Genomic DNA, 13,997 nt, shown 5'->3' with positions numbered 1-13,997 from the left:
GGAGATCGCTATGATGTCGGCACCCGCAATCGTTGCAGATACGTCGTGAAAATGCAAAGCAAAAGCAGGAATTTAATAGCCACCACCACATTCAAAAATTACAACTATCTTACTGATTCTAACATCACACTAGCTAAATCACTACCTAATGAACTATAAAAACATTTATCTATAACAGTCTGTATTAATTTTCGCTTGGTTATGTGAATGCATGCATAAGTCTCTGAGTGGGTGTGTCACTGCATATATAAGTCTATGAGTGGATATCAGAATAGACTCATGAGTCTTTTAGTTAGGGTGTCACTGGCTGCATACATCTCGGAGTGCATCTCTCTATCAGTGAATAAATGACTGGAAGTAGAAGTTACTCTGTAAGTCAGTACGTGTTTGTCAGACTGGATCTGTGACTGAGACAATCAATGACTCGCTCTTCGCTTCCAAGCTGAGTGGTCGCTCCCCTGCTGTTGCGGTATCGTTGTGCAGCGCATTCTGGATTCCGATTATTAATTACTGCCTGCTGTGTGCCCTGATTGCCGCTGCGTGCTTTATTCACCGCGCTGCCCATTTGCATAGCTAAATTGCCGATTTGTCCATTTGCTCTGTGTAACTGCCAGCGTGACTTTGTAGCAAACTTTGTGTTCATTTCGCCGCTTTGCTCATTTACATTTTAACTTGCTATCATAACTCTGTTGCAGAAATAGCGTTCTTCCCCCAAGCCCTCTTGCCGGTCTGACCCCTCTGCCTCCATTTTGTTGATATTGTCCTCCTCCTTAGCCCGCCCCGCCTCCCAGCTGAACCGCCCTCGCCCCTCCCCCTCCACTATCCATATATGACAGTTGCTTCTGCGCGCAGCGTTCGCGCCCAACCCGCGCCGAAGGTGCGCCAAAGGTAAGCCCGTCTACGCCCGTCCGCGCCTGGACCGCGCCCAGCGCCAGACCCCCTGCCCCTCGCGCTGCCCTGCCCTCCCGCATTACCTACGATGCCGCAACCCTCCTAGCCCTTAACCCCGGTCGCGCCCCCAACTGCGTCCAAGCTGCTCCTGGACACACCCATGGACCTTTCTCCTGCTACTCCTGCAAATTCAGCGGCACCAACAACTACTCCGCTACGACCACTCCACAGACTCCCGACCCCAACCACCTACAATGCATCCTTCTCAACACCCGCTCGGTCCACAGACACGCCATCGACCTATGGAATCTACTAGACACCATCTCTCCAGACGTCGCCTTCCTAACAGAAACATGGATGAACGCTTCCTCCGCCCCAGACATCACCATTGCCATCCCTGAAGACTATAAGATCACACGCAAGGACCGTACCGGCCACACAGGAGGAGGAATCGCTATCGTCCATAAGAAATCAATCCGCATCTCAACCAGCTCTGACGCCAACCTCGCCAACTCCGAACACCTTCACTTCCAAATCCACATCGACCCCAAGACCACACTCAGAGGCACCCTCCTCTACAGACCACCAGGACCCCGCGCAACATTCAGTGAAGACATCACGGACTTCATCACTCCACATGCGCTCCCCTCCAAAGACTACATCCTTCTGGGAGACCTCAACTTTCACCTTGAAAAGATCTACGACCGCAACACCACCACCCTCCTGGACAACCTCGCCAACCTCGGACTTAAACAACTAGTCACCTCCCCCACCCACATCTCAGGTCACACACTCGACCCCATCTTCTCCTCCAGCAATCATGTCTCCTTCAGCCACACTACGGATCTCCTCTGGACTGACCACAGCTGCGTTCACTTCACCTACAACAAGCCAAAACCCACCAACCACCTCCAACCAACTCTGCAAAGAAACTGGAACAAAATAACCACCGACCAGATCTCCGCTTCGCTCCTTCTAAACACCCCAGCCCACTCTTCTAACCCAAACCAAGCCGCCGCCAACCTCACACTATGGTTATCCAACACCGCCGACACCTTAGCACCACTGAAAAAACGTCAAAGCAAACCTGGCAGCAAGAAGGCCTCATGGTTCAACGATGATCTTAAGAAGTCCAAGAAACTCTGCCGCTCCCTTGAAAAGGCCTGGAAAAAAGACCCAACCACTAGCACCAAGGACGCCTTCAAAAACGCCACCCGCACTCACCACCAACTAATCCGAAAGGCCAAGAAAACAGCATTCAAAGATAGACTTGACAACAACGCCCACAACAGCAAGGAACTTTTCAACATCGTCAAGGAATTTTCCAATCCCTCGGCCAACTCCAACGACATCACCCCCTCTCAAGCCCTCTGCGACTCCCTAGCCTCATTCTTCCACAACAAGATTGCAGACATCCACAACAGCTTCGACAACCAACCCGGATACCAACCCATCCAACCATTTGCTGAACATCCTCCCCCCGTGAACACCCTTAACGACTGGAACCCAATCTCCACTGAGGACACAATCCGCCTGATGAACTCCATCCACTCAGGATCCCCCACAGACCCATGTCCTCACCACATCTTCAACAAAGCAGACTCCGTCATAGCACCGCACCTCCGAGACGTCATCAACTGCTCCTTCAACTCCGCCTCCTTCCCGGAAGACTGGAAACACGCTGAACTCACCGCCCTTCTGAAAAAACCCACAGCGGACCCCACCGAACTCAAAAATTACCGGCCCATTTCGCTCCTTCCATTCCCGGCCAAAGTCATCAAGAAAGCTGTCAACAACCAGCTCGCCGCTTTCCTCGAATCCAACAAATCACTTGACTCCTCACAATCTGGCTTCCGAGCAAAACACAGCACTGAGACCGCCCTCATCGCTGCAACAGACGACATTCGAACTCTACTGGACAATGGAGACACAGTCGCCCTCATCCTCCTCGACCTCTCTGCAGCATTCGACATAGTCTGCCACAGCACCCTCTTACAACGCCTCAATAACATCGGAATACAAGGAAAAGCACTTGAATGGATCACCTCGTTCCTCACCGGAAGAACCCAGAGAGTCCGCCTTCCACCATTCAAATCCGAGGCCACTGAAGTAATCTGCGGCGTACCCCAAGGGTCCTCACTCAGCCCCACCCTCTTCAACGTATACATGAGCCCCCTCGCGGCCATCGCACGCCAACACAACCTCAACATCATCTCCTACGCAGACGACACTCAACTAATCCTTTCTCTCACCAATGACCCCAGCACAGCCAAAACTAACCTACACGAAGGAATGAAAGAAGTTGCCGAATGGATGAAACAAAGCCGTCTGAAACTGAACTCAGACAAAACAGAAGTCCTCATCTTAGGCACATCCCCCTCTGCATGGGACGACTCTTGGTGGCCGGAAGCCCTTGGAAAAGCACCCATCCCGACAGACCACGCACGGAACCTAGGCGTCATCCTGGATTCTTCACTCTCAATGAACAGACAAGTCAGCGCCGTATCCTCATCCTGCTTCAACATTCTCCGCATGCTCAAAAAAACTTTTCGCTGGATCCCCACCGAAACAAGGAAAACAGTCACCCATGCTCTGGTCACGAGCCGACTGGACTACGGAAACACCCTCTACGCAGGTACTACCGCTAAACTCCAGAAGAAACTCCAACGAATCCAAAACGCCTCAGCCAGGATCATATTAGACATACCGCGCAACGAACACATCTCCGGTCACCTGAAAGACCTCCACTGGCTACCCGTCAATAAGAGAATCACTTTCCGACTGCTAACCCACGCACACAAATCACTCTACGACATCGGACCAGAATGCCTTAACTCACGACTGTCCTTCTACACCCCCTCCCGCCAACTACGTTCTTCCAGCCAAGCCCTCGCTACTGTACCTCGCATCAACAAGACCACCATGGGAGGCAGATCCTACTCATACCTAGCTGCTAAAACATGGAACTCACTCCCCGCTTACCTTCGCCTTACCCAGAACCACCTAGCATTCAGAAAACAACTTAAAACGTGGATATTTGACAAGTAATCCTCCTCCCTTTCTAAGCGCCTTGAGACCCTCTGGGTATGTAGTGCGCTATATAAATTATCTGACTTGACTTGACTTGCCATGTCTCAGTTGGTGTGTGAGTGAAATTAGGTCTCATTGGGTCTGTGAGTCCGTTCATGAATGTCTGAGTGAGTCTCGGACTGGGTGTGGAAGTGTCCGAATTGTCTCTGAGTGGGTGCATGAGTGTCTGAATAGGTCTGTGAATGGATATATGAGTCTCTGACCCTGTATGTGAATGGGTACATGAGCCTGTGACTGGATCTATGAGTTGTTACACAAGTGTCTGTCTAGCAGTGAGTGTGTCAGCGGAAGCAAAAGTCTCACACTGGGCCTGTAAGTGGGTGTATGAGTGTCTAAGTGGGTCTGTATGTGGGTGCACTACTCTCCAAGTGAATCTGTAAGTGCATGCATGAGTACCTGAATGGGTATGACAGTTGGTACATCAGTATCTGAGGTGATATAGGACTGGATATGTAAGTGGGTATGTGAATGGGTCTATAAGTGTCTGAGCGAATTTATGAGTAGGTACATAGGTGTGTGACATTCAGTGGCTAGTGTGTACAAATATATGTATATTTTTATATTTCAACCAATATTTGTGGTGTTGCCATGATAGTCGCAATGTCCACACAATGATACATGGGGGCCTTGCTGATGGTTGCGTCATCATCAGGAATATCGTGCATGACTAAACAAATTAATTGTGGACAATTTGGACATATAACCTGTGTCACTAACAACCCCATTTTGCAAACATGGAGTCAGAGTACCTCTACTCTGACCCCTTATGTTAGCTTTTTCAGACATTTTCAGCCCCGGGAACAGTTCCTCATCAAGAAAATGGCGGCCACAACTTTCTGTTCAGGTTCCGTCCAAGCAGTCAGAGCATTCCCGTTGGTGCATTTATCTGTGATTAATTGCGGAATCATCACAAAATATTTGCCACCAGAGATATCACTATAATTTGCAGCTTAAATCTCTAAAAACTACCGAACAGATTTACATCAAATAGGCAAAGGGCATTTCCTTGAACCAACATCAACCTCCCTGCCAAATGTGGAGTAAGTCTGTTCAGTAGTTCGGGTTGTAGGTGTGGCTAAAGGTTCCAATGGGATTTAACATTACAAACGCACCCTTATTTCACGCCCCAATTTCTCAATCCCCACTGCATGGATCACCCCCAAACTTTTCATGATAACCAGAAAATGTCATGAAGATTGGTCATACGATGCCAAAGTCATAGGCAAGTTATAGTGAGGACTTTTCTGGGGCAGAAAAACTTAGACTGGGTAGTCATCATTTTCAACTTTTTTGAATATTCTCCTTTCTTTTTTATAGCAACTGATGGAGCGACTACAGAAGATTGTAAAACTTCCTCATCGTCTGCGACCGACGCAAAGTAGCAAGGTAAACTAGTATAAAATTTGAAAAAAATAATAATATGTGAACATAAAAAAGCATATCACTTGACATAGCAGGGTTAACGGAATGTGCATGTACTTACTTTATTATCATTTTACTATTTTGGATATGTCTTGACCACATCAAATGTTTTTTGAATAATGAAATTGCCCTGCTATAATTGCCAATGATACCCACATCTAAATCTCGCTGTTGTAGCCCAGATTACAAGTGCCTCCCAGTTTTAGATTTGGGCATACTTTGGCCAGAATACTGACACTAGCTTGTATCTCCACATCTAATATATGTAATGCCTGCTCTAAGCACTTGGTAGATGGCAACACAATTGGCCATGGATTTGAGGATAACCACATGCACCGCAAATCATGGAGTCCAGATCTGTAGGGTTATCCCTAATCCAGGGACCGGTCTGTACCCATTTACTACTTGCTTTGAGCCTGGTATTAAGTAGGAGTGTGGGGGTAGGGCTGTGCTGGTTATAGGTCATATAAAGCAGCAAGCCCACATCTCCCCTGCCTTGAAAGCCCTACATTGGTTACCGGTTGCCAGAAGATCCACGTTCAAGCTGCTTTGTATCACCCACAAAGCGATACATGGAACAAGACTGCACTTCATCAGAAATAAAAGCACAAAATACATTCAACAAAGGAACCTCCGCTCTAGAGTGGCCCCTTGCCTTAAAATCCCAATGTACAAGAAAGAAACCCCGGGTGGCCATCTGTACAAGCAGCCAAACTATGGAACTGTTTATCCCCCAACATAAGATCCACAGACCCACCATATCTTCAGAAAACTACTTAAGAATTGTCTCTTCTCCCCATAACCACCATATGCAAACATAAAAATAGAGCATATCCCTCTGTATATAAGTATTTATTTGGACTATAGATACTTGCCAAAATATGTGTATTGCTTTGTATAAACATGTATAATAATTATGTTTTAAAACCAGATATTCGTTAATTCTGCTTAACAAATGTACAGATTAATTATTTTTACATTACTCTATGTTTTTAACATGTATATAAGTGACTGCATAAATAAGTAAATATTTTATCATAACTATTTATCTACAATTATATATATATATATATATATATATATATATACCTTCTGTGTACTTATGTATCTATATATTTACTACTTTTATTCTAATTCTGCATATCCAATGGCCTACCCTATTTCTCACCCTATACCACTCTCAATATATCCTCTACCTCAACTCCCCGACTCATCTCAAACCTCATTCTACTACTCTTTTCCAATGCACTGCCCTATTTCCCACCCTATACCTCTATCAATATATCCTCTACCTTCACTCTCTTTCATCCCAAACCTCATACCACTACTATGAACCCCAAAATAACCCTTTCTAGACTCTTCCCTTCTCTACCCCTTCCTGCATCATTTCTTGCCTCTTTTACTATTCAGATCTCCCAAACTAGCCTTTCTAAACCCTTCCCTCTGACCCTTCTCCCTCTACTTCCCCTTTACTCATCCCAGACCCCTGTGGAGTGCTATAAATTCCACAAAAACAAATTCTAGACCCTTCCCTCCTCTATCCATCCTTCCCTTTTCAATCCCTCCACTAATCTTTTGCAATCCAAATAGCAGACTAACATGTCCACCACTCACATTAATTTTATATTTCTATATACGAACTCCCCTCCATCTCCCCTTTACTCATCCCAAACCCCCTCCAACGCCAATAAACTAAAACAAAAGAATACAACATATCTCTATATCCTACCCTCCTTTATCCCTCCACACTAATTCATCATTAATCCTATATGGGTTCCGGAGTAGCGTGCTACTCACTGAAAATGCGCTTCAACACCTCATCAGGGGTAGCAAGCACTATATAAATTCCAACTTTTTCCCTCCACTATCGTTCTCAATCCAAATAACAGACTAAAATACCCAATACTCGTATTACTTTCATATTTCACTATACCAATTCACCACTAATCCTTTATGGGTTCCAGAATAGCATGCTACTTGCCGAAAAAACACCTCAACACATCATCAGGGGTAGCAAGTGCTATATATATGCACACCTTTTCCCTCTAAGCTATCCCTCCACTATCCTTCTCAATCCAAAAACTGACTAACATATCCACCACTCAAATTATTTTCAAATTTCATTGTACTAATTCATTACCTCCTCGTTAGTCTTCCTCACCACATGACTTACATAGTGAGCTTCAGCTCCACGACAGAACCCTCCAAAGTAAAAAAAAGCCTCCCCCCCTCCCAACATGGCCGACCAGTCACCCCTGACCTCTATAAGAGGTGGGCCGGCCCAACCAACAGCCTGTTTTTTTTGTTCTGCGCGATTCTCTCCAGAGGCGCTGCACAGGTAAGGTTGGACCTGCTCTAGCTGGCCCTTGGGTTTTGGGTTAGAGGTCCTGCCTTAGCGGACCCTGGGACCTGGGACCTGGGACTTAAAATCCCCCCCCTCTTCCTTCCCCCCGATCCTGTGGGGCCGGTTGGGTGCTGCCTGAGGCGTGCCAGGGGTGTATAGGGGGGGGGGGGGGCGGCCGGGAATGGGGGTGGTATACCCTGGTCTGTTTCCGGTCGTTAGAAGGACGCACGCCCCCTTCGGGCTCTGGTGTCCAGCGCTGGGGGTTTCCCTGTTTTGGACGGGGGCTTCAGTTGCTTTTGGGCCCCTGGTGTGGGGTGGCAGCCGTTCCCTGGCTTTGGGCAGTGTGGGGAGCGGGCCCGGCCTCCTTCGGGCTTCCGTGTGTATGCCGGTTGCTGCTACACGAGGTCTGCCGCTGCGGGCGGGAGCATTCTTACCGCAGTTCTTCAGGACACTGGGGCGCTGCTGGTGCTTCCATCGCCCGCTCGTGCCCCGGGAATGGTCCTGGTGCTCGTTTGGCGGCGCTGGTCGCTGCCGCCGGTGAGGGTGATTTCTTGGCTTCGGGACGCGGCTCGAGGCCGCGCTGGGATTGGCCCGGGCGCCTCCCGCCCCTTGGGGGCGGGGTTTCGCGCCTAGCGCGGTTTGTTTGTTTTGAATCACCGGCAGCTGGGCTCCCCGGATGCCTATTTAATTTCCCGGCGTCCGTAGTGCTCCTGAGTTTCTCCGCTTCTTCGAGAGTGAGTTGCTCTTGAGGATGGAGCAGGATTTGGTCACGGGGGGACAGGTCTCTGACTCCGTGTCTGCGATGCCCTTTACTGCACATTCCCTTCAATTAATGATTCAGTCTGCGGTGGCTGATGCCCTTGTGCAGCGTGATGCCCAGGGCCCTCCCTCGCCAAAACGTCCTCGCAGGGACCCCACGCCTGGTTCTGATGCGGAGAGGGAGGAGGAGGATCTCCATGGACGTTACATCCAGGGTCCAGAGCTTCGTGAGGTTCTTTCCCACATCAAGGAGAACTTGGCTTTCCCTCCTCCTGCGGCGGAGGATGTTTCCGATGATTTCTTTGCACAGTATCAACGCAAGGCTCCGGACTCCCTTCCTCTGCATGCATCAGTTAAGAAGGTCATTGGGGGGAGTGGATGGATGTGGACAAACAGTCCTTCCCTCGGTTTTTGTCTAAACGTTATGCTGTTGATGAGTTCACTAGAGATTTCCCTCAGGCGGTGAAGGTGGACTCTCTGGTGGTGGGTCTGTCTTCCCAGGGTTCCATCATTTCGGAGGATGCCTCCCCCTCTGACCCTGTGGACAAGCGCGTGGAGGCTGCTGCTAAGCATTCTTATTCTGCGGCTAATTTCACCATCAGGGCCTCAGCCTATTTGTCTTGCACGGTGTAGTCTTTGTTGAAGGACTTCCAGTCCCTGGGTGAGCTCCTGGATCAGGGGGCTGATGTTGTCCCGACGCTTGCCTTGATGGAACAGCAGACGCGCCTCCTGTCGGACATCTCCTTTGACAATCTGGGTGCGGCAGCTGCCGCTGGGGGTGCGGCGATACAGGCCCAGCATCAAATCTGGCTGCGGCATTGGAAGTCGGAGGCGACCCAGAAGGCTCTGCTCATGAAGATTCCGTTCTCTGGGGCTAAGCTGTTTGGCCCTCCTCTGGAGGTTATGATTAAGAAGTCTGCTGAGGACCGCAAGTTGCTGGCTCCCATCGAGTCGTCTGGGGCCCGCTTCCCGGGTCACGACCAGATTTTCTCCTCGTCGTCCAGGGGTAAGGGCGGCGCGCCCTTTCGTGGGAGGGGTCGCGGCCGGGGCGCCCCTTACTTCAACAAATCCTGGTCTCAGCCTGCTGCTGCCGCTGCCTCTGCCGCCCCAAAATCCTGACTACCGTCCGTCTCCCTCCGGGGTGTTCCCTGTGGGGGGACGTCTCCGCCACTTCGTCCCGGCCAGGGAGGAGTCTGTCACGGATCTTTGGGCACTTCGGATTGTGAAGGAGGGATTCTCCATCGCCTTCTCCTCACCTCCTCCGGATTTTTTCCTCGCTACGCCCCTGCCTTCCTCCCTGGTCAAGAGAGGGGCCTTGCTGGCCGGAGTTCAGGACTTGCTTGCCAAGCGGGCCATCCGCCCTGTCCCTCCATCTCAGAGGGGTTCGGGCGTCTACTCCATCCTTTTTCTGGTGAGGAAGGTGTCTGGGGATTTCCGTCCTGTGTTGGATTTGAAATGGTTGATTTCTTATATTCCACATACTCAATTCAAGATGATCTCTCTGCAGAAAATTCTGCCTCTTTTGGTACAGGGCGAGGTGGTGGCTTCTCTGGATCTCCTCGACGCCTACCTCCATGTCCCGGTCCATCCGGTTTCTCAGTCCTTCCTCAGGTTCTGCGTTGGAGGTTCCCACTATCAGTTCCAGGTACTTCCGTTTGGCTTGTCATCCGCCCCGAGGGTATTTACTAAGATCCTGGCTCCCCTGGTGGGTATTCTTCACCAGGAGGGGATCAGGCTTTTTCCGTACCTGGACGATTGGTTAATCTCTGCCTCTTCTTTTTCCAAGGGGTTGCTGCACGTCGGACGGGTCTGCGAGGTCCTCTCCTCCCACGGCTTCCTGATCAACGAGCGGAAGTCACATCTGTCACCCACTCAGGACTTGGCCTTCATTGGGGGTCGTCTGGACATGGTGCTGGGGAGGGTGTTCCTGCCTCTTGGTCGCCAGGACACTTTGTGGCGGGATCTGGGGTCCCTTCTGGCTCGGGGTTCTGCCCCGGTTCGCCTCTGGCTACGAGTTCAGGGCCTGATGTCGGCGACCATAAATGTGCTCCCCTGGGCTCGCCTCCACCTTTATCCCTTGGTCAACCATCTGCTATCCTTCTGGGATCCCCGCTCGGAGGATTACGAGTTCCTGGTCCCGGTCTCCCCTCAGCTTCATTCGGAGTTGGGTTGGTGGTTGATGGAGTCTCACATCTCCGAGGGTCTTCCTTTCTTGGTGTCCCCATCCAGGGTGGTGACAACCGATGCCAGTCTCCTCGGCTGGGGGCGACCTTGGGCGCGGGGTCGATTCAGGGTCGTTGGAATCTCCTACAGTCACACTGCTCCTCGAACTATCGGGAGTTGAAGGCAGTCCTCCTGGCCTGCCGTCATTTTGCTGCCTCTCTACGGAGTCACCATGTCTTGGTCAGGACAGACAACCAGGTTGTGAGGAGCTATATCAACCATCAAGGGGGGGTGCAGGGTTCGCTCCCTTTGGTTGCTGACTCAGGAGTTGTTGTCTTGGGCGGAGTCGTCGGTCCTGTCTCTTCGAGCTGTCTATCTCCCGGGGTCCGACAATGTGGAGGCAGGTCGTCTGAGTCGGGTTTTTCCGTCGGTGCCTTGTCTCTCCCTGACTCCGGTGGTGTTTCAACGCCTGGTGTCTCGCTTCGGTCTGCCGCTGGTGGATCTGTTCGCGGACGGGGAGTCGGCCCTCCTGCCCAAGTTCTGCTCTCTCCTCCCGGTTCCGGGGGTGTGGCGTGTGGATGCTCTGTCATTCACTTGGCCCTCAGGTCTTCTGTACGCATTTCCCCCGTTCCCCCTGATCCCTCGGGTCCTCTGCAAGATTCGCTTGGACAGGGCCAGGGTGCTTTTGGTGGTTCCCGGCTGGGTCTGCCGCCCCTGGTACCCTCTCCTTTGCGAGCTGGCGGTTCAGGCCTACTGGCCGATCCCGGATCTTCCTTTTCCTTTGAAGGGCCCCCCGCTCCCGGAGTCGGTGTTGCGCCGGCTCCATCTGCAGGCCTGGCTCTTGAGCGGGTGACGTTGCTTGCTCCGGGTTGTTCTTCTGGAGTGGTGGATTTGCTACAGGGCTCCCGCAGGTCTTCCACCTTGTCCTCCTATGCCCGGCACTGGGCCTCTTTCTCGCGTTGGTGCGGTCTGCAAGGTGCTGACCCCGCCTCCGTGGATCCCTTGCGGGTCTTGGATTTTCTTGCTGAGGGGTTTTCCTTGGGCTTGGCCCCTTCTTCCCTAAGGGCCCAGTGGGCGGCCTTGCGGGCCTTCCGCAGTCCGGATTTCGACGGGCTAGATTCCCTGGTGGCTCGTTTGCTCCGGAGTTGTTTTCTCCGTCGCCCTCGGACGCTCTGCCTGTCTCCCCCTTGGGATCTCCCTCTCGTTCTGCGAGCCCTTCAGGGTCCCCCCTTTGATTCCCTGGCCTCGGTGGCTCTGCGGTTTCTCACTTTTAAGGTGGTTTTCCTGGTGGCCGTTGTGTCTGCCGGGCGGATGGGCGAGCTGGGTTCTTTCCTCCGCTCCCCTCCCTTCTTGCGGGTTTTGCCTGACAGGTTGATTCTCCGTCATGACCCCCGTTTTCTTCCCAAGGTTCCTTCCTTGGTGAACCAGTCTCGGGAGGTGTCGTTGCCTTCTTTCCTCCCGACACGGATCCTTCCTTGTCCTTGCTGGATGACCGGCGTGCTGTTTTGGTTTATCTTAAGCGCATGTCTTCTCTTTCCCGGTGTGATAGCCTGTTCGTGACTTTCGGTCCCGTTCATTCTGGCCACAAGCCCTCTCTTTCCACCTTGAGTCGCTGGCTTAAGCAGGCTATCCTACTTTCCTATGATTCACTGGGTTCGGTGGTACCGGCGGGGGTCCAGGGTCGCTCCACTAGGAGTGTGTCTGTGTCCTGGGCCTCCTTCAAGGGTGTCTCCACTGAGGAGATTTGTCGGGCGGCGACGTGGTCGTCCCCCCACATGTTCATGGAACACTATCGCGTTGTCTTGGGTGGTTCTGTCCCTGGGGACTTCACTGGGGCCGTTCTGAGTGCGGGAGCTGTGGCTCCTTGATAGCTCTTTAATTGTGTCTTGATTCAGGTTTGCTGGAATTCCTGTTTTCTTCTCATTTGTTCTGAATAAACCTTGTGTTGGTTTTTCTGCATCAACGTGTGGTGTTGTTCTTCTTGTGGTCAATGAAGCCTTTTGGCTTGGGTATTTGCTTACTATGTAAGTCATGTGGCGAGGAAGACTAACGAGGAGGTAATGCCCCGGTTACTTACCGGTAATCTTCATTACTCCGAGTATAGTCTTCCTCGCCACAAGAGTTCCCTCCCCCCCTCCCTGTCTGGCTATCGGCTTCATTGTTTGCTTGGTGGTTCAGCCTGTTGGTTGGGACGGCCTGCCTCTTATAGAGGTCAGGGGTGACTGGTCGGCCATGTTGGGAGGGGGTGGGAAGCTTTTTTTACTTTGGAGGGTTCTGTCATGGAGCTGAAGCTCACTATGTAAGTCATGTGGCGAGGAAGTCTATACTCGGAGTAATGAAGATTACCGGTAAGTAACCGGGGCATCACTAATCCTTTATGGGCTCCAGAGTAACGTGCTACTCACTGAAAAAGTGCTTTGATGCCTCGTCAGGGGTAGTAAGCGCTAAATAAATGCAATTATACTTACAGGGCAAAAGGTGGGGAGACTGTCTCTCGGCAGCAGAGGCTGTGGGTCGGCTGGAGGAGCATTTCGCACTATGTCATCTTGTTTGAGCGGGTTTGTGGAGGCCACGCTGCCTGATATGATCATGACGTTCTAACCAGTTTTCCACTGTAATATTGGGTATATGCTCCTGTTCCCTGTGATCCTGGATTCTCGAACCATGGAAGTCCGTTTGGGCTTGCCAGGGGTGCTTCTGCGACCCCTGGCACTGCCTTTGCAAGCCCTAGGGTCAGCAGTGACAAAACCCGTGGCAGGAACAGAAGCAGCTCGTCCTTATGGACGTCAGTATGGACTTTACTCACCTCGTTTTTTGTCACTTTTTATTATACTAATAGTGAAAAATATTGCATTATTCGCTATTAGTTTAATAAAAAATAGAGTTCAAATAGCTGGAACATGGCTTTTCCTGGCAGCTGAGCTAAGTTGAAAAAAAGGCTTTTAAATGTATGTAAGTTGTGGGCATGCTTGCAGCTTTGAGTGTGTTTATGTAAGAGAGTGCATGTATATATTAATTTGTGTGCATGTCAAATCGCTATCTTATTTGCGATTAGCAAATTGCTAATCGCAAATAAGGAATACTCCCCATTCATTCCTATGGGCCTTTTGGCCCATAGGAATGAATGGCAAATTATTCCTTATTTGCGATTAGCAATTTGCTAATCGCAAATAAGGAATATGTAGGAATCGCATTTCTTTATGCAATTTCTACTTGAATCCCGTTTTGCGAGTCCTTAATAGCGATTCGCTAAGAATCGCTATTAGGGGCTCGCAAAACGGGAGAATGATGAATCAGGCTGTTAGTAAGGTATTTTCTTGTGGATGGT

At 50.7% G+C, this 13,997-nt stretch overlaps 1 protein-coding gene across 1 annotated transcript in view; it reads left to right on the top strand.

The window, feature by feature from the left end:
* The window catches only part of RNF207 (ring finger protein 207), a 900,262-nt gene that overhangs the window by 540,189 nt on the left and 346,076 nt on the right, over positions 1-13,997 (top strand). The window contains exon 11 of the mRNA XM_086921721.1: positions 5,299-5,367. Coding sequence (XP_086777847.1) covers positions 5,299-5,367 — 69 coding nt within the window. The remainder of the gene's footprint in view (positions 1-5,298; positions 5,368-13,997) is intronic.

Source organism: Lissotriton vulgaris, chromosome 5 (genome assembly GCF_964263255.1).
Source record: "Lissotriton vulgaris chromosome 5, aLisVul1.2, whole genome shotgun sequence".
NCBI classification, from domain to species: Eukaryota; Metazoa; Chordata; class Amphibia; order Caudata; family Salamandridae; genus Lissotriton; species Lissotriton vulgaris.
The sequence above is the reverse complement of the archived record's forward strand: the minus strand, read 5'-3'. Positions and strand labels throughout refer to the sequence as shown.